The sequence below is a fragment of the Rhinoderma darwinii genome (assembly GCF_050947455.1).
Source record: "Rhinoderma darwinii isolate aRhiDar2 chromosome 5 unlocalized genomic scaffold, aRhiDar2.hap1 SUPER_5_unloc_2, whole genome shotgun sequence".
Classification (NCBI taxonomy): domain Eukaryota; kingdom Metazoa; phylum Chordata; class Amphibia; order Anura; family Rhinodermatidae; genus Rhinoderma; species Rhinoderma darwinii.
Window position 1 is genome coordinate 1,201,398 of NW_027461776.1, and position 20,953 is coordinate 1,222,350.

The following is a 20,953-nucleotide window of genomic DNA, read 5'->3' on the forward strand; positions in this document are numbered from 1 at the left end:
TTCGTTTCACCCTTTTAACCTTCTTCAGTTTAGTTTCTTGATAACTCTCTACAAACTGTTGCTGGTAATTTGTGGTAGTGATTATAATCTGCGGCTGTAAAACGCTCGGTTACTGAATACATCGCTGAGCAGCTGCTGTCGTGGAATATAACGGGCAGAGGAGACAATATTGGCGAGGGCTTTCAGAGCAAGTAAAGGACGAACTTTTCAGAGTGGAAACCAGTGGAGTCAGAGAATTTAAAGTGCAGCTAAACGTTTGACAATCTTCTGCCCGGTCATAGTGAGATATAATGGTGACATGTCAGAAGTTTGGATTGGTGGGGTCCGAGGACTGAGACCCCCACCAATCGCTAGAACGAAGCAGCTGAAGTTCTCGTGTGAGCGCTCGGCTGCTTCGTGTCTGTTCAGCTTTTTCCGGAATGCTGATGTATCGGAGGACGGCTCATAGACTTTCTATTGAGTCCGTACACAGATACGTTTATTTCCGGAACTAGCCGAACAGACACGAAGCGGCCGAGCGCTCACACGAGACCTTCAGCTGCTTCGTTCTAGCGATTGGTGGGGGTCTCAGTCTTCGGACCCCCACCAATCCAAACTTCTGAAATCACTATGACCTGTCAGAAGTTTGTCAAACATTTAGTTACCCTTTAAGTCAATGGTGCATTCTAAGGCTGGGTTCACACGACCTATTTTCAGACGTAAACGAGGCGTATTATGCCTCGTTTTACGTCTGAAAATAGGGCTGCAATACGTCGGCAAACATCTGCCCATTCATTTGAATGGGTTTGCCGACGTACTATGCAGACAACCTGTAATTTACGCGTCGTCGTTTGACAGCTGTCAAACGACGACGCGTAAATGGACTGCCTCGGCAAAGAAGTGCAGGACACTTATATACATTACATGCGGGACACTTATATACATTACATGCGGGACACTTATATACATTACATGCGGGACACTTATATACATTATATGCAGGGCACTTCTTTGCCACGTAATTTGAGCTGTTCTTCATTGAACTCAATGAAGCACAGCTCAAGATTTACGAGCGTCTCAGACGCCTCGTAAATTACGAGGAGCATTTACGTGTGAAACGAGGCAGCTGTAAACAGTCTGTCTTTTCACACGTAAATGCCTCTCATCGTGTGAACATACCCAAAGTGATCAGAGACTGAAAGAAGAACGGGAAGACTGCGGACGTTGGAAATAATTCCGTCTTCTCCATCTGTCAATCAGCGCTGAAGACCCAGCAAAATACTGAATCTACATCTGAACCGATTGACATTGATGATATTTAATAATCTCTTACGTCAGCAGAAAAAGAGACGCACAGAAACACTTTGCCTTTATTGCGGGGGTTCAGGGCACTATGCGGATTATTACCCATATAAGATCTGCTGGACGATCACGGAGCAGATGAAACTGGAGACCTCTGCTGGACTCACGGTGCAGGGTGAATCACTCCTCTGGTGCAGGGTGAAGACAAGTTGTTGGTACCAGAGTCTCATTGTATAGTGACAGTTCACACCTGCAGTAAAACGCGTGAGATTTCTAGTTCTGCTGCGCTGGAGCCTTTGCTCATGTTTATCCAGTAATATCGCCTTGTTAACAGAAACACCTTGTATACGTGCCCCTCTGAATATTGTCCAATACATTTTCTGGATAAACCTTCGTCTTCACTGCCTGAGAGGACATCAATCTCTGAATTTTCTGTTGTAGAATCTTTACTATCACAATACGAAGAATTTCAGGATGTCGGAGATCAAAAGAACGCAGATCGACTTCCTCCACATCGTACGTGTGATCGACTAATAGAACTGATACCTGGAGATGAGACCCTCTGCTCTCATGCTCTCTATTTGGATGAGACTTTCAGAGAAGGCTTTATCCGGCCGTCTCCATCTCCTCTGGAGCTTCGGCATTGACTATAAAGAGCTTAAATCCGTCCGTTATTAACCCAATATCCTCTCCCTTTAGTTGTATAATCACTTGAAAGGCTTTGTACAGCTAAAATATTTACTCAAGTTGATCTAATAAGAGGAGCACGTAACCTTGTTCATCTCCGTCCTGTGGGTGACCGGAAGACCCTCCGAACATGGACACGGAGTATCTTGTAATGTCTATTGGAATTTGTAATAACCAAACCACTTTCCAATGTTCTATCAATGATGGTTTCAGGCACTTTATTGGGTTAATGTGTAATTGTCTGATTACCATCCGGGTAGGCTTATCCCAAGGAGCATTGCCAACATGTCGGCACCGGACTAGATCCACTACAGGAATATTGCTTATACACTAAACTTCAGAGATGTGCGTCTGAACCGTTTATTTCTTGGACGTGTTATCTCCAGAAGGTCTGAATGTTGGTAAAATCAAGGCCAACCCCAAAAAATGAAAAAGTTCAGAGTTATTGGTTTTTCTAACTTCTTCAGGAAGTTTATTGAATACTTGTCCGAGATCAGACGGTCAATCACTCCACTCACAGAGAAGAATGTGCTCTTCACTTGGACACCGGAGGCTCCGGATGCTTTTATAAAATTCTCGATTCTCTACATCAGCGCCCGTGTTCATTCAAATCCAGAGTTGCCTTTGACTCTCTCGGTTGATGCATCTGATTCTGCAGTGGGGGCTCCGCGGTCAGGAGATGACGTTGTTTTACCCTTGTGCTTCTTCTCATCAAACGTCCTCATCTGAAAAGAGCTGTGATATTGGAAATAATGAACTGCTAGCGATAATACAGGAGACGTCCCATGAAGGGAACTGCTTATCCTGTAACTCAATCTACTGGTCATAGAAATCTGGGATTCATCCGTGATGCCAAAAGATCATCCGCCAGACATTCAAGACAGAGTTTATTATTTGAATTTTGTAAATCATTATTGACCCGATCAATAATAAATCTGACGCCTTTTCCAGGATGAGTCCAGACAGGAAAATAAGTGCAGATAAAATTGTGCTGTGACAAAGAACTTTGTAAGATCTAGTTATTCAGAAGAGCTCATGACTCTACTTCCAAATGGATGTGAAAATGACTCATTACTCAGTCATCCTCCAAGAAATGTCAAGCTCCTCTTCATCGATAGATCCTGGATGTGACTTTATTCTCTGAACCCGAAACAGTAGGACTTGATGTTCTAAAATTATTCCATAATTCTGAGATGAACATTTAGGCATCAAAAACACTCAAGATCTTCCCCGTTCATTTTGGCGGCCGAACTATAAGGAGAACATCAGAAAATCTGCTTCTTCATGTGTGATTTGTGCTAAAGATTAAACTCCCCGCTCTTCTCCTTTTAGGTTTGCTACAGCCGCTCCCGATTCCATCTTACCCATGGGGCTCCGTTTCTAGGGATATTGTGGTTGACCTCCCTCCTTCCAAAGGAATGAACGTGATTCTGGTTGTTGTAGACGTTTTACAGAGGGGTCCCATTGTATCTCAATCACTGGAATACTCCCTGCGGAACAAACTACTGAATTTGGGATTCGGGAAGTGTTCAAATGACATGGAATTCCAGATAACGTGGTCTCCGACCGAGGGGAACAATTCACTGCCAAATTCTGGAAAGGTTTTTGCTCTTCTCCTGGGATAAGAGTAAATTTGTCTTCTGCCTTTCATCCCCAATAAAAAGGATAAACGGAATGAACCGGTGAAACTCCTGGACAGAACCCTCGATGCCATGTTAGTTATCACGGGATGATTTGTTGGATTACTCCCCCACAGCGGATTTTACGTATAATAACTCCGAGCAGAGCTCAACATCAGAGTCCTTTCCATGTGAACAGAGGCCTTCACCCGGTCTTCATTCCTGATACTTCTCTTCCAGCAGTGACGGAGCGTTGATGACATTAAAAGATTGTTGAGAGTTTTTACGATGTTAAAAAAACTATTTATACAGCTGCTAATAAACGCCATCAAAAACTTCAAGCTGAAAAACCTTCTCCAAAATTGGGCCAGAAATATATTAAATCACTTCAAATTTCTGCTCAAATGAATGAAGTAACTTTTCATTTAAAAGGTCCTGAGACTATGAAGGTGCCTCCTGTTTTTCGCTGCTCTATTTTTAAGCCATTTGAGGATACCCCATTTGCCTCCTCCACCACCAGTGAATGTGCAGGGTGAAGAATAGGATCTTGTTGAAAAGATCTTGACCTCCAGAATCTATCAGAATCCACTGCGGTCCGTGATCCAGTGGAAGGTTATCACTAGAAGAAAATGTTCATGCTCCTTGGCTTACAAAATAATTTAATCAGAGATATCCTAACAAACCAGCGCCTAGGACCCCCGGGGACGTACAGGAAGAAGGAGAGTACTGTCAGGACTTAACCCGAGACTGTGGTGTCCCGGGCAGCAGTTCCTCTCACTGAGCCATCTGAAACGCTGGACAGCTCCACTGCGGAATCTCTTGTCTAGCTTCTCTGGATTCCTTCCTCTCTGGATTCCTTGCATTGGTCTCACCCTTTTGGCTTCCCATATAAGCCTAGATTTTCTCATATCGAGAGACCCTAATCCCTTCAGAATATGAAGAACTACACATTTTAGGGTATGTTCACACAGGGCGGATACGCTGCATAAAAGCACACCGCATATCCGCCCTGTGCGTCACAGGGAATTCCGGCTGAAAAACCGCACTGAATTGGGGTGCAGTTTTTCGGCCCGAATGTCCGCTGCGGAAAACTGCACAGAAAAAAAAAAACGATACTTACCATGGCGACGCCTCCCTCTGACGTTCTGCGGCCCTGGGATGACTTTTCATCCCATGTGACCGCTGTAGCCAATCACACGATCACATAGGATGAAACGTCGTCCCGAGAGGCCGGACTGGAGGAAAAAACACAGAATTCGGGGTAAGTATAAGATTTTACATTTTTTTCTCTGAGTTGCGTTTTTTGTGGTAGAATCGCAGCTTTTCTCCTGCAAAAAAAAAACGCAACATCTGCTATTTGTTGTGGGTTTTACCTCCAGATTTACTTCAATGGGGAAAACCCGCAACAAATAAGCAGCGTTTACGCAAATACAATTGACATCCTGCGGACTTAAAAACGCACAATTTGAGTGTTTTTTTGCGCTTATCAGTTAGGCAGCGTGTGGTGACATTTGTTCCGCTCTGCTGCTACTGTATTCTGCTGCCGGTTCATGCTACGCGGGAACTGACCCTTTTGGGGGGGGGACATCACAGATGTAGAAAAGCTACGTTTTGAGTGACATCTCTCAAGGTAATCAGGCTCACGACCGCGGAGCAATATAAGACTGAATTTGAATCCCAAGTCAACCTGTTAGACACGTGCCCGGCAGTGATCGTCTTCAGAAACGGGATCAGAACAGAAATGATTAATTTAAAATGCAGGATAATGTATCTGCGGAAGAACGTCCAGCGCTGACGGAACTCCAGTTGTGGAATGGTGTCGTTTTTAACCCCTTCCTGATATCCCCTGTACATATGTGGCTCGGGTCATGTGGGGGAGCATGGAGCGGGTTCACAAGCTGAGCCCCCTCCATAGAACAAATGCATGGGCTGTAATTTGTAATGTGTAACAGCCAACACTTCAGTGTAACGAGTAAGATCCCGCTTATTTAACCCCCTAGATGCCGCGGTCAAAAGCAATCGCGGCGTCTAAGTGGTCAGAAACAGGGGGGTCCCCCCTGTAAAGTTGCATCGGCCGATGGTTGGCGTGGCAGCCTGGGGCATAATGAAGCCCCCAGGTCCGCTATCTTTGTTCTGCTATGAAGCCTTGCTAATAAGAGACTCAGAAGAACGATATACTGCAATATATTAGTCCAATGATCGCTGATTCAAGTCCTCTAGGGGGACTAGTAAAAAAAAAAAAATAATAATATTTTTTTTTATAATATATAAAAAAATAATAAAAGTAAAAAAAAAAAACAAACAACAACAACCCTTTTTTCATTTTCCCCCAAGCACAATGTAAAAAAATATATATATATATTCACATAACTGGTATCGTCCAGACTATAACCGTATAACATCATTTATCCCGCACAGTGAACGCCGCAAAGAAAAAGAATTCATTAAAACCGCTGGAATCACAATTTTTTTTTGGTCCCTCCATCTCCCACAAAAAAAGTGATCAAAAAGTCCCATGTACCCCAAAATGATACCAATAGAAACTACATCTCGCCCCGCAAAAAAACAAGCCCTCACACCGCTCAATAGATGGGAAAAAAAGTCCTGGCTCAGAATGTGGCGACAAAACACACGTTTTATTTTTAACAATTCGTTATTCCCATGTAAAAGTAATAAAACATAAATAAAATCAATAAATTTGGTGTCGCCGTATTGACCCGCAGAATAAAGTTAAAGTGTCGTTTTTACCGCACAGTGAACCCCGTAAAAATAAAATCCCCAAAAATATTGAGGAGTCGCTGTTTTTTCCTATTCCACCCCACAAATGGTGCCGTGAAAACTCCTCTAGCAAAAAACGATCTCTCATACGACCGTATCCACGGAAAATAAAGAAGCTCCGGCTTTTGGAATGTGGGGAGCAAAAAACTAGAGTGAATATCTGAAAAATGGCTGCGGCAGGAAGGGGTTAAGCAATTTGACAAAGCCGGCAACCAAGTATTTTGCCAAAAAAAAGAAAATCGTTACAAGAAGCAAAGAGACCACTCCCCGATACACAATGCTATGAGCCACTTTGGGGGAGGATGACTCAATGATACACGATGGACTCTTGTAATTGTCTCTGGTATAGAAAATCTCACTGGCAAATGCAATATTTGGTTAGACCAAGAGTGAAGAGCGAAGGATGGGGGTCATGCTGGTGCAGGGCACTGCGGTGGGGGTGGCGGGCTGCAGGACACTGCGGTGGGGGTGGCGGGCTGCAGGACACTGCAGTGGGGGTGGCGGGGCGCAGGACACTGCAGTGGGGGTGGCGGGCTGCAGGGCACAGCAGTGGGGGTGACTGGGTGCAGCGCACTGCAGTGGGGGTGGCGGGGCGCAGGACACTGCAGTGGGGGTGGCGGTGTGCAGGGCACTGCGGTGGGGGAGGCGGGCTGCAGGGCACAGCAGTGGGGGTGGCGGGGCACTGCAGTGGGGGTGACTGGGTGCAGCGCACTGCAGTGGGGGTGGCGGGGCGCAGGCACTGCAGTGGAGGTGGCAGGGCACTGCAGTGCGGGACAGCCAAACCGTCCATTGCCACCCAAAGCAGGGACCATCGTAAGTTCTGCAAAGCCCGAGCATTCTGAGAAGAACTAAAGTCAAATTATTGCTTAGGAGGCCATTTAAAATCCTCCTCAATGTGCGGCGTTTTCCAACCATCCGGGATGAGAGAAGTTACAGGAAGAACTGGGAATTGTGATCAGAACAAACCGGAACATTGAGCGCAACACAAACCGTGGGCCGTTCCAGAATGATCAGATCTACGGCCGTGGGACCAGAGGCACGACTCTTGCTATTCACTTGTGACTTATAACGTATCATACTCCTGCAATCTGTGTAGTACTCGGGTAGATGTTATAAGGGGTCACATTAGAATACCCATAGTGCTTCTCCTCAGGGTCGCTACGTGTTTTACGACGAGCGCGTTATACAACTCTTTATTTAATTCTATTTTTAGACATTGAAGGTCACCGCTAAATGGCGACCCCTGAAAAGATGCCCTGCTGGACCATTATAAGAAAGTAAATGAGATTCTACATTTGCCACATCCACACACTTTTTTTTTTTTCCACACTGCCTTCTGTTACAATGTGTCAGTGAAGACAATCTTCTGCGCTAAGCACAGCTCTCTTCTTTCCTGACTGATGGCTCTTACCTACACTGATATAATTGTAACAAACCCACAGCTTCACAGCAGGACTGGGTCAGGACGGGTTGCAAACTAAGAATGTTTTCATTTCCTGTACGCTGATATTATGCTAGGATTATTCACACGCTTTATGGTGGTATTATATGAGTCGTGTAAGTCTGTATTATATGAGCCCTGTATGGCGGTATTATATGAGCCCTGTATGGCGGTATTATATGAGCCCTGTATGGCGGTATTATATGAGCGGCGTATGTCTGTATTATATGAGCGGCGTATGTCTGTATTATATAAGCGGCGTATGTCTGTATTATGAGCGGTGTATGTCTGTATTATGAGCGGCGTATGTCTATTATGAGCGGCATATGGCGGTATTATATGAGCACTGTATGTCTGTATTATGAGCGGCGTATGGCGGTATTATATGAGCACTGTATGTCTGTATTATGAGCGGCGTATGGCGGTATTATATGAGCACTGTATGTCTGTATTATGAGCGGCATATGGCGGTATTATATGAGCACTGTATGTCTGTATTATGAGCGGCGTATGGCGGTATTATATGAGCACTGTATGTCTGTATTATGAGCGGCGTATGGCGGTATTATATGAGCACTGTATGTCTGTATTATGAGCGGCGTATGGTGGTATTATATGAGCACTGTATGTCTGTATTATATGAGCTCTGTAGGGTGGTATATAAGCTGTGTATGGTGGTATTATATGAGCCCTGTATGGCGGTATTATATGAGCACTATATGGCGGTATTATATGAGTGGCGTATGTCTGTATTATGAGCGGCGTATGGCGGTATTATATGAGCACTGTATGTCTGTATTATATGAGCGGCGTATGGCGGTATTATATGAGCACTGTATGTCTATATTATATGAGCCCTGTATGGCGGTATTAGATGAGCCCTGTATGGCGGTATTAGATGAGCCCTGTATGGCGGTATTATATGAGCGGCGTATGGCGGTATTATATGAGCAGTATATGGTGGTTATATGAGCACTGTATGGCGGTATTATATGAGCGGCGTATGGCAGTATTATATGAGCGGTGTATGGTGGTTATATGAGCACTGTATGGTGGTATTATATGAGCGGCGTATGGTGGTTATATGAGCACTGTATGACGGTATTATATGAGCGTGTATGGCGCTATAATATGAGCAGTATATGGCAGTATTATTTGGTCAGTATATGGCGGTATTATATGAGCAGTATATGGTCGTATTATTTGGTCAGTATATGGTATATGAGCACTGTATGACAGTATTTTATGAGCAGTATATGTCGGTATTATATTAGCAGCATATGGCGTAATTATATGAGCAGTATATGGTGGTATTATTTGGTCAGTATATGGTGGTATATGAGCACCGTATGGTGGTATTGTATGAGCAGTATATGGTGGTATTATTTGGTCAGTATATGGCGGTATTATATGAGCTGTGTATGGTGGTATATGAGCTGTGTATGGTGGTATTATTTGAGCAGTGTATGGTGGTATTATATTAGCTCGTATGGTGGTATATGAGCAGTGTATGCTGGTATTACATGAGCAGTGTATGCTGATATTACATGAGCAGTGTATGGTGATATTACATGAGCAGTGTATGGTGGTATTATATGAGCTGTGTATGATGGTATTATATGAGCTGTGTATGGTAGTATTATATGAGCAGTGTATGGTGGTATTATATGAGCCCTGTATGGCGGTATTATATGAGCCCTGTATGGCGGTATTATATGAGCGGCGTATGTCTGTATTATATAAGCGGCGTATGTCTGTATTATGAGCGGCGTATGTCTGTATTATGAGCGGCGTATGTCTATTATGAGCGGCATATGGCGGTATTATATGAGCACTGTATGTCTGTATAATGAGCGGCGTATGGCGGTATTATATGAGCACTGTATGTCTGTATTATGAGCGGCGTATGGTGGTATTATATGAGCACTGTATGTCTGTATTATATGAGCTCTGTAGGGTGGTATATAAGCTGTGTATGGTGGTATTATATGAGCCCTGTATGGCGGTATTATATGAGCCCTGTATGGCGGTATTATATGAGTGGCGTATGTCTGTATTATGAGCGGCGTATGGCGGTATTATATGAGCACTGTATGTCTGTATTATATGAGCGGCGTATGGCGGTATTATATGAGCCCTGTATGGCGGTATATGAGCTGTGTATGGTGGTATTATATGAGCAGTGTATGGTGGTATTATATAAGCTGTGTATGTCTGTATTATATGAGCGGCGTATGGCGGTATTATATGAGCACTGTATGGCGGTATTAGATGAGCCCTGTATGGCAGTATTAGATGAGCGGTGTATGGCGGTATTATATGAGCGGCGTATGGCGGTATTATATGAGCAGTATATGGTGGTTATATGAGCACTGTATGGCGGTATTATATGAGCGGCGTATGGCAGTATTATATGAGCGGTGTATGGTGGTTATATGAGCACTGTATGGTGGTATTATATGAGCGGCGTATGGTGGTTATATGAGCACTGTATGACGGTATTATATGAGCGCGTATGGCGCTATAATATGAGCAGTATATGGCAGTATTATTTGGTCAGTATATGGCGGTATTATATGAGCAGTATATGGTCGTATTATTTGGTCAGTATATGGTATATGAGCACTGTATGACAGTATTTTATGAGCAGCATATGGCGTAATTATATGAGCAGTATATGGTGGTATTATTTGGTCAGTATATGGTGGTATATGAGCAGTATATGGTGGTATTATTTGGTCAGTATATGGCGGTATTATATGAGCTGTGTATGGTGGTATATGAGCTGTGAATGGTGGTATTATTTGAGCTGTGTATGGTGGTATTATATGAGCAGTGTATGGTGGTATTATATTAGCTCGTATGGTGGTATTATATGAGCAGTGTATGCTGGTATTACATGAGCAGTGTATGGTGATATTACATGAGCAGTGTATGGTGATATTACATGAGCAGTGTATGGTGGTGGTATATGAGCGGTGTATGATGGTATTATATGAGCTGTGTATGGTGGTATTATATGAGCTCTGGATGGTGGTATTATATGAGCAGTGTATGGTATTATATGAGCAGTGTATGGTGGTATTATATGAGCTGTGTATGGTGGTATTATATGAGCTCTGTATGGTGATATTATATGATGAGCTGTGTATGGTGGTATTATATGAGCTGTGTATGGTGGTATTATATGAGCAGTGTATGGTGGTATTATATGAGCAGTGTATGGTGGTATAATATGAGCTGTGTATGGTGGTATTATATGAGCTCTGTATGGTGATATTATATGATGAGCTGTGTATGGTGGTATTATATGAGCAGTGTATGGTGGTATTATATGAGCAGTGTATGGTGGTATTATATGAGCTGTGTATGGTGGTATATGAGCAGTGTATGGTGCTTTATATGAGCTGTGTATGATGGTAATATATGAGCAGTGTATGGTGGTATTATATGAGCTGTGTATGGTAGTATTATATGAGCTGTGTATGGTGGTATTATATGAGCTCTGGATGGTGGTATTATATGAGCAGTGTATGGTGCTTTATATGAGCTGTGTATGATGGTAATATATGAGCAGTGTATGGTGGTATTATATGAGCAGTGTATGGTGGTATATGAGCAGTGTATGGTGCTTTATATGAGCTGTGTATGATGGTAATATATGAGCAGTGTATGGTGGTATTATATGAGCTGTGTATGGTGGTATTATATGAGCTGTGTATGGTATTATATGAGCTGTGTATGGTGGTATATGAGCAGTGTATGGTGCTTTATATGAGCTGTGTATGATGGTAATATATGAGCAGTGTATGGTGGTATTATATGAGCTGTGTATGGTAGTATTATATGAGCTGTGTATGGTGGTATTATATGAGCTCTGGATGGTGGTATTATATGAGCAGTGTATGGTGCTTTATATGAGCTGTGTATGATGGTAATATATGAGCAGTGTATGGTGGTATTATATGAGCAGTGTATGGTGGTATATGAGCAGTGTATGGTGCTTTATATGAGCTGTGTATGATGGTAATATATGAGCAGTGTATGGTGGTATTATATGAGCTGTGTATGGTGGTATTATATGAGCTGTGTATGGTATTATATGAGCTGTGTATGGTGGTGTTATATGAGCTGTGTATGGTAGTATTATATGAGCTGTGTATGGTGGTATTATATGAGCTGTGTATGGTGGTATTATATGAGCTGTGTATGGTATTATATGAGCTGTGTATGATGGTAATATATGAGCAGTGTATGGTGGTATTATATGAGCTGTGTATGGTGGTATTATATGAGCTGTGTATGGTATTATATGAGCTGTGTATGGTGGTGTTATATGAGCAGTGTATGGTGGTATTATATGAGCTGTGTATGGTGGTATTATATGAGCTGTGTATGGTGGTATTATATGAGCAGTGTACGGTGGTATTATATGAGCTATGTATGGTGGTATTATATGAGCTGTGTATGGTGGTATTATATGAGCTGTGTATGGTGGTATTATATGAGCTGTGTATGGTGGTATTATATGAGCTGTGTATGGTGGTATTATATGAGCTGTGTATGGTGGTATTATATGAGCTGTGTATGGTGGTATTATATGAGCTGTGTATGGTGGTATTATATGAGCTGTGTACGGTGGTATTATATGAGCTGTGTACGGTGGTATTATATGAGCTGTGTACGGTGGTATTATATGAGCTGTGTATGGTGGTATTATATGAGCTGTGTATGGTGGTATTATATGAGCTGTGTATGGTGGTATTATATGAGCTGTGTATGGTGGTATTATATGAGCTATGTATGGTGGTATTATATGAGCTGTGTACGGTGGTATTATATGAGCTGTGTACGGTGGTATTATATGAGCTGTGTATGGTGGTATTATATGAGCTATGTATGGTGGTATTATATGAGCTGTGTACGGTGGTATTATATGAGCTGTGTATGGTGGTATTATGTGAGCTGTGTATGGTGGTATTATGTGAGCAGTGTATGGTGGTATTATGTGAGCAGTGTGTGGTGGTATTATGTGAGCAGTGTACGGTGGTGTTATGTGAGCAGTGTACGGTGGTGTTATGTGAGCAGTGTACGGTGGTGTTGTGTGAGCAGTGTATGTCGGTATTATATGAGCAGCATATGGTGGTATTATTTGGTCAGTATATGGTGGTATTATATGGCGGTATTATATGAGCAATGTGGACGAATTTGATCATTGTGTGACAGTATTTTTTGGATGCGCGTTTGTTTTCTGACTGTAATCCTAATCTACTATTCAGATACATCGGGAAAGGGGAGACTCCCAATATAAAAGGAAAAATTGCAGCTACAATTGCAGTGTACTTTAATTAATAAACTTCTGCCTTGAGCCGTCACTAGAGCGAGTTTCTGATACAGATATATACAGCCCTCGCTGACGTCCGTAATAAGCCCTTACACCAGGGGCAGACAAATGACTCAGGAGCCAGTCTCACCAATGCAGGAGCCAGTAGGATTTATTTTAGTGACTGGCGATAAGAATTTCCATAGACACAAAAAAAAAAGAAGGAAAAATTTGTGTGCTTCGTGAAAGGGTTAATAAGCAGTGGAAGTTCAGGAAGTCGAAATTGAGATCCGCCCAGGGCAAGGCCCCACGGAGCTGCATTGACGCTTACAACTGCCGCGCTGGTACTCTTTGGCGCGGTTATCAGATTGCTGGTTAATGGCTGCACGTTCTTATGGGTAAAATGTCTGTTTACATGCAAAATCTTGAGGCCTTAGAGGGCGTATTTATTAATGGCCGTAACTGTGCGGGTGCCAGCCCGTTCTCCAGGTTATATCAACCTCAAACCAAAGTCGCCTTCAATGATCTGGGCAGTTCTGTTCACTGGAGGAAGCAATAAACAAGTTCTTAGACCTTCTAGAAGGACCGTAGAATAGAACTTTCCGAGTAGATGGTTCTGCAGGAGTCTACACTGTGATAGACAGACCTCGATTTCCAACAGAAGGACTGGGTGGCAGATCGTAAATGTGCGATCCAGGACTAATTACTGAGGATGTTTTGAATGATGACGAGGACGTGAGCCTGACTCATTAATGCCTCTGCAGAGGATGGATCCACACAACTAATGGGTATTAAAGGGGGTGTCGGGTGAGGCGTCTGCTGTTTTGATATGGCCTTTATGGTATAGTGACCCTTCCATTACTAGGACTTCTTCCCATTTATTGAGTCCGTTTATGCATAATGATGTATTTTCCTTAATGTCGTGCTCCGGCCTCCTCATCGGTCTGAGAGCTCCTCGCACTTGGTGGCTCGGCTTTGGTGCACTGTTTGGATGTTATTGTTTCCTTCTGTGAAGGTTGTATTTTTATTGTGATGTCTCCACCTGCGATAACTTCTGAATTCAGAACCTGACCATTAATTGTCCCCACAGGTCTCCTGTACCTGCGTGGGAACCTTAGAAGAGTTTGCATGGACGCTACGAACAATGGCCGAGGGCGTTCTACAGGGACGGGATGATGGCGGATTTGATCTTGATTTGTTCTCCTTCTTTGGTACGTTGGTAATGTTGCCCCTGCACTGACTAGTCTAAGGGTATGTGCACACACACTAATTACGTCCGTAATTTACGGACGTATTTCGGCCGCAAGTACCGGACCGAACACAGTGCAGGGAGCCGGGCTCCTAGCATCATACTTATGTACGATGCTAGGAGTCCCTGCCTCGCTGCAGGACAACTGTCCCGACGTAATTAGTGTGTGTGCACAAACCCTTATAGCCGGAGGGTTCCTACGTTGTGCTGGTCTTTCACCTCAAGCAGTTTCAAAGGGTCGCCAAGACTTGCCCATTTCTATACTCTAACCTGACCTCTCAGATAACACCTTTCTTAAAGCCTCCGGTTATTATTTATTTTCCAGGAACCGAGGCTCCAGTGGTCCAGCCTGAGATGACTCCAGGTGCCGTGTTAGAAAGAGGAGTTGTGTCCTGTGCCAGCAACATGCAGACAACTGGTGGAGTGACCGTACATGTGGCACATGGTGAGTGGGAGATGACTACCATGATGACCAAGTCCTGCGTTTTATTACAGGAGAAAGTTTGTGTTGGCGAAATGCAGGAGTAGAAATAAGAAAAAGCATCTCATGGTCTGGGGTCAGGTTTTCCGTTAACCACCACACCGTTGGGGTCATCTGTGCCCCCTTCTCCCAGCTCAACATAAACCAGTTCTGTCCTGGCAGCAGCAACATGGGACGTGGCTGGGATCTCCTCTCAGATGTGACCACGTCCTCAACTTATTTAAAGTCTTAGGATGAGGGCAGAAGCTTTTTCAAGGTTATCAGATTTATTACTAATATCCTTTAATCTTAAAGACTCTTCAGTCTTCGGTTCGGTGGTTTTACAGATGTAAAGTTACTATTAGAGGAGAATGGAAGTTGCAGCACTATTTCAGATACGAGTCTTCTATCAATGTGATGTTACTTTCTTGAGTTATGACCAGAATATTTATAGGGTGTCTTGTTGTCTCTTCCAGGGGGCGGCACCACGAGCTCTAGTCACCCGGGTCTGGGATCTTCTCAGTTGATGTCCCATGCTGTTCCACTGATGAATAATGACCTCTCCTCATGCTTTACCAGAGATTCATCTTGGGAAGTGTGCAGCTCCAATAATCTTCCCCAAGCTCAAACAAGCAACTCAAATGACAAAGTCAGCCTGGAGGAACGTGGTCCTAGTGACATAACCAGTATTATTGCACATCTCCGGAGTCTTGCAACGGAAACCTCAAATAATTGTTCCAAGGCTGAAGCAGAGAAATCGGGTTCAAAAACCAGTACAGAGACTGAGAGCTCCAGTGCCTCTGATAGATTGTGCAGCCCACAAAACATGGAGTCCTCCGAGTGCAGTTTAAAAGATAATCGGATGAATTTCCAGGCAAATTTTACTGCGGATATTGTTGGCAAGCAATGTCCACTTGAAACTGTGGGATCAAACTGTAAGAAGAAATCAAATGCTAAGATTTATATCTGTTCAGAATGTGGTAAAACTTGTGCTTGTCAGTCTGCATACATCCGACACCAGAGAATTCACACTGGAGAGAAGCCCTATGCCTGTGCCGACTGCGGCAAGAGCTTTATCCAGGTGTCCGATTATAACAATCATGTCAGGTCCCACACGGGAGAGAAACCCTACACCTGTGCGGAGTGCGGGAAGAGCTTCAGTCGGAGCACGTACCTGGTGACGCACTCTAGAACCCACACCAAAGAGAAGCCTTACACTTGCAATGTTTGCGACAAAAGCTTCATCCAACACTCACACCTCTCATTGCATCTACGCATCCACAGTGGAGAGAAGCCCTACATCTGTATAGAGTGTGGAAACAGCTTCAGTCGCAGTTCGACCTTGGTAAAACATAAAAAGTCCCATAGGAGGAAGAATCTGCACTTAAGTAAGAAAAAAAATGAGGACGATATTCCTCAAAACTTCACACAGAACAACCCACCCACCTGGGGAACAGTCAGAGGCCAGACAGAACCAGCCGAGTCCTCTCTAAGAACTGATACCCCACATGTCAAATTGGAAAAAGATGAGGCAGCAGGGTGTGACCAACAAACGGCAAACTGTAGAAAAGCTCACAAACAGAGTAAGAAAACTGCCCACAAACCTATACGAATCACCCTGGAAAAATACCTGATCTCTGAGGGGACAACAGGAGAAGATCATCATCTGCCATTTCCACATCCTAAGAAGTTTATATGGAAGAAGTCACAGCAACCATGCAAGGAAAGTGAAGAAGACCCCGAATTAGGAAAAATAGACACATCTGCCAACTGTATGTCCAAAACAGCCATTGAAATCAAAAGGGTGAACAGTCCCAAGACCGAATACAACTACTCACCATCTCAGGAAGTGAATGGGATGAGTGAGAACAGTGAGAACCTAAACCCAGAGGGCCCATGCTTGTTACCACAGCCAGACAACGTGAGGGACACGCCATTAGATGACACTGAGGCACCTTACTGTTCAGTAAATGGAAAGATCACCAAGTTTGAGGAGATGGATTCCTATCCTAGTAATGACATTGTGGAATCCACATACAATAATGTATTCACGCCCTCTGACAATATGTCTATTATCAACACTTCACAGAAACCTCATAAAGGATCCTTGTTTATCTGCAGTTACTGTGAGAAGAGCTGTCCATGTAAATCAGCTTTCATCCGCCACCAGAGGATTCACACCGGAGAGAAGCCTTATTCCTGTGCCGACTGCGGCAAGAGCTTTATCCAGGTGTCTGACTATAACAACCACATCAGGTCCCACACGGGAGAGAAACCCTACACCTGTGCGGAGTGCGGGAAGAGCTTTAGTCGGAGCACGTACCTGGTGACCCACTGTAGAACCCACACCAAAGAGAAGCCTTACACTTGTACAGACTGTGGCAAAAGCTTCATCCAGCACTCGCACCTTGCTATCCACCAGCGCATCCACAGTGGAGAGAAGCCATACTCTTGTTTTGAGTGTGGGAAAAGATTTAGTCGCAGCTCAACACTTGTTAAACACCAGAATTCCCACAGTAGGAGGACTATTCCAAGTGGAGAGATTAACGCACAAAGGTCCACCAAGCCGAGGTCCGAGGGTTCATCTAGAAAAGCCTGAACCAGCTACCAGAAGATGCTGAACTACAGGGAGGAATGGGCTCTAGACGGTGGCATTGCTGCTTGGTCTACACTTGACCCATAATGGCAGAACCAGCGCTGCTGGTGCTGAGGTTCTGACCACATGAACTGTTCTTGTCATGAATATCTGCTGCTCCTTCGCTTGTCCCATTTGTTATTTCATATACTGTGTAAAGCTACTCTAAACCCCATACTTCAGTGTTCTGCTATAATCACAGCAATGTCTTCCACGGGCATGACCAATTCATTGGTGCAGATGGTGCCAGGATCGCCATATGATCCTGCATTGGCATTTGCAGTATCTTTACCCTGGTCGCTGTATAATCAGAATGCGGACATTTAGTCTGATCCAGTCATTGGGATGTTATTTCTCTAGTAACTTTCTAAACTGAACCTCATGTCATTCCCATGTATTCAGCTCTTTGTTTCTATCTGCAAAGTCCAAACTAGATACTGAGGCCCTGGGTGAGATTTACCAATAGTGTCTGAAGATGCATGAATTTACAATTCTGAAAATGGCGCATGTGTCAATATACGTGGGGCTTGTTGGACACTTTTCCTCCCGCCACCGCGTGGGAGTTTTAGGTTTACACCAATAATTTGCTGTTCTTAAATTTGGTGCATTTTATGACTCTTAAATGCGCCCCATCTTTTAGGCAAAACCGAAAAAATTGAGTGCACCTCATGTACCCCATTTTTGTGGTCTTTTTGATCGGTAAATTTCCCCTTTCTATTTGTGTAAAGCGTGGGGTGCGAGCAGAGTGTACCATAAAAACCATCTTCTCTCATTTCGTGCTGATGGCTGGAGCCTCCATTACACAGTTTCTCTTTATGTTCTGTCCTTTTTGCCACCCTCTTCCATCTCAGCGTTTCTCCGCTCCAGTCCCCCCACCCGGTCATGTTCTCAGGACAGGTGACATCATCCTGGTCAGGGTATCTGCCATTACCATGTCTGGACCTGTGTTGAGGACTGGAGCTGAGTGGCACTGCCGTAGCCTCCGCAGACATGATGTAGAGCGCTGCGCACCACTTCTCCGTTTATTTCAATGATATTCCTGTAAAATGTAACACAAGTGGAAATACCTGGTTATAAAACGATTTGTCTCCGCGCCGTTGTTCTGAGATGAGGGCGCGTAGATCTGAAATATTAGGTGATGTTATATGATTAAACCTCGAGTCCCCAGCCTCTTCCTCAACATGACGGAGCTCATATCTTAGTCTTTCATGGTCCTGTTCCTCACGTCCTACTTCTGCACTTGCAGCTACATGTAATGAAATGGTGGTCACCCAGACACGTCAACAACTGCTTGCTAGGTAACACATTGAAGCTCTGACTATGTAGCCACGGCAGAAAGGAAGTCGCTTACTGTGTATAAGGACATTGCTAGGGGTTTTCTGGTGGAGGAAGGACGGAGGTCTGGTCCTTGTTCTCAGTGTTACAATGTCCAGTTGTTCTATGGTCATTCACCAGCGCAGTCCCAGTCCCCGCATCTGGTCCCAGCAGATCACATTGAGGTCTGTCTGCTCCTTCACTGTCTATGTAAGAGTTTGTGCCATGAGCGGCTGCTTTAGTTGCGCTTCTGCTCATTGTGTCCTCTTTGTGTACTGACTTCCTGCTGAGCTTATGCTTATATAAAGCAGTCACTGTGATAGAGCGTGGCTGTAGTGTAAAGCATCGGGGAGAGACAGAACGGCAGCCTCAGCCTCTGCTAGAGCAGCGCATAGATTTCCAAATACAATCCAGCAGATCCATAGCTGGGTCCTAATAGAGCAGAACTGGGAAAAAATAAATTGCTCAACAGGTAAGCAGTAACTATGGGGGGGGGGGGGGGGGGAGACTTCTTTGAGCGCACACGCTTTTATTTTCATGTGGTCTCTGACACAGATGGAGCTTTACTTTATAACACATTGCTGGTCTGTCTTCCAGAGTTACTGAAGAATAAAATCCTAATATATATTTCTTATCTTGGATTGTCCTTTCATGTGATGAGATGTTTTATCGGATTGTTCTGCAGCGATTACCATGGTCTTCAGGAGGTTACAGAAGATGTGAGACCTCGACGGGGCAGGTCAGGAGGGGAACAGAATTGTCTAAACGCTATTGACCTTGAAATTCATAATGCTGAATCTGAAGACCGAACTGGTTGTGGTGCCCTGCGGATCCTGAACAGCCTGGGAGGACTTGTGGGTCGTACCTACCGCCGCCCTCTTCTACTGATTGAATTCTGGTCTGAGGACAACAAAGTAATGGCCCCATACACGTAATAGCTGGTTACAGCTACTCTCGCAGTCATTTCTGCCGTTTGATATATAACAATGCGGTGCACCCACGAGGATCTGGACATCCACAGCGAGAGCCGTTATCTCCATACGAAAAGGTTGTCGAGTGATGAATCTTCCCTGTGAAAATAACTGCAAGAAGCCGGAGCCAACTCAGAACCTCCCAGAAGAACATCCAGAGACCTGCAGCCGCCTCCGCCGAGGTCCCTGCTCAGGACTCCACAATAACGCCGCATCCACGAGGCTGTACAGCTCTTGCATTGTAGCCTCTGTATTACAGCACAATATCCAAACCTCCTGTGGTTCTACTGAACTGGACTTGGATCACAATAAACAGCACTGTGGTGAACTAACTTCACTTGAACCTCTTGTGGTTTGAGGATTGTGCTGTAATATGGAGGCTAAAATGTGGTCATCGTACAGCTGTGTGAAAACGGCCTGAGAGAGAGCAGAGCGTAATGAGATTCATGGCAGAAAGAGACCACGGCTATCCAAGAGGAACATCAATGATCAGCTCTCATCTGTAATAAACCCCTGGAGGATCCCAAGCGGTGTGGAGAATGTTCTGTGGATGGAGGGGTCAGAAGGGAAGATCTAGGAATAACACTCGTCCCAATATTTGGCCAGTAAGACCACCATACTACAGACAAGTGGTGGTGGGACTCTGCTGGGACCGGGTATTATTGAAGGAATCATGAATTCTGCACAAGCGCAGAACATTATATGTCCATTAGAGATGACCGGAACGTGTCTAAACTTCATAAAGGAGAAAAGCGGGAGACAAAACCTCAACATCAATGAGAAAGACGGAGAACAGATGAAGGAAGTGAAGGTGAAGGAGATGCAACTAGTAAAATCTTAGCGGCCAGAAAACTTCCTATGTGACAAATATGTAATTATTGGGGGGCATCTGGAAGGGTGAAAATGGCTTCTCTAGAACTGCAGAGGGAGCTCGGACCAGCTGCAGAGATGCCACCAGGGGCTTGAGACCTTTCCTAGAGATCTTGCGCCACGTTGGCATTATCACGCAGTTGCTGCAGATTTAATGGCTGCAATTCCCATTTCAAACATCCCAGAGGTCATTGTGGACACTGAACTCGCTGCCATGTTCGTGCAAAGTCTGGCTTAGGTATGGATTTTCTGGCTTAGGAATGGATTTTCCTGCTGTGATGTAATAAGACCTCTCTCTGATCTACGCTGCTGCATGATTCAATAA

General features: G+C 44.2%; 1 protein-coding gene across 1 annotated transcript in view; it reads left to right on the forward strand.

Annotated features, from left to right (window-relative positions):
* LOC142687179 (uncharacterized) overlaps positions 1 to 19,342 on the forward strand; it is a 31,220-nt gene extending 11,878 nt beyond the window's left edge. The window contains exons 2-4 of the mRNA XM_075847540.1: positions 14,220 to 14,340; positions 14,704 to 14,823; positions 15,315 to 19,342. Coding sequence (XP_075703655.1) covers positions 14,274 to 14,340; positions 14,704 to 14,823; positions 15,315 to 17,437 — 2,310 coding nt within the window. The 5' untranslated portion in view covers positions 14,220 to 14,273 and the 3' untranslated portion in view covers positions 17,438 to 19,342. The remainder of the gene's footprint in view (positions 1 to 14,219; positions 14,341 to 14,703; positions 14,824 to 15,314) is intronic.
* Positions 19,343 to 20,953: the final 1,611 nt, after the last annotated feature.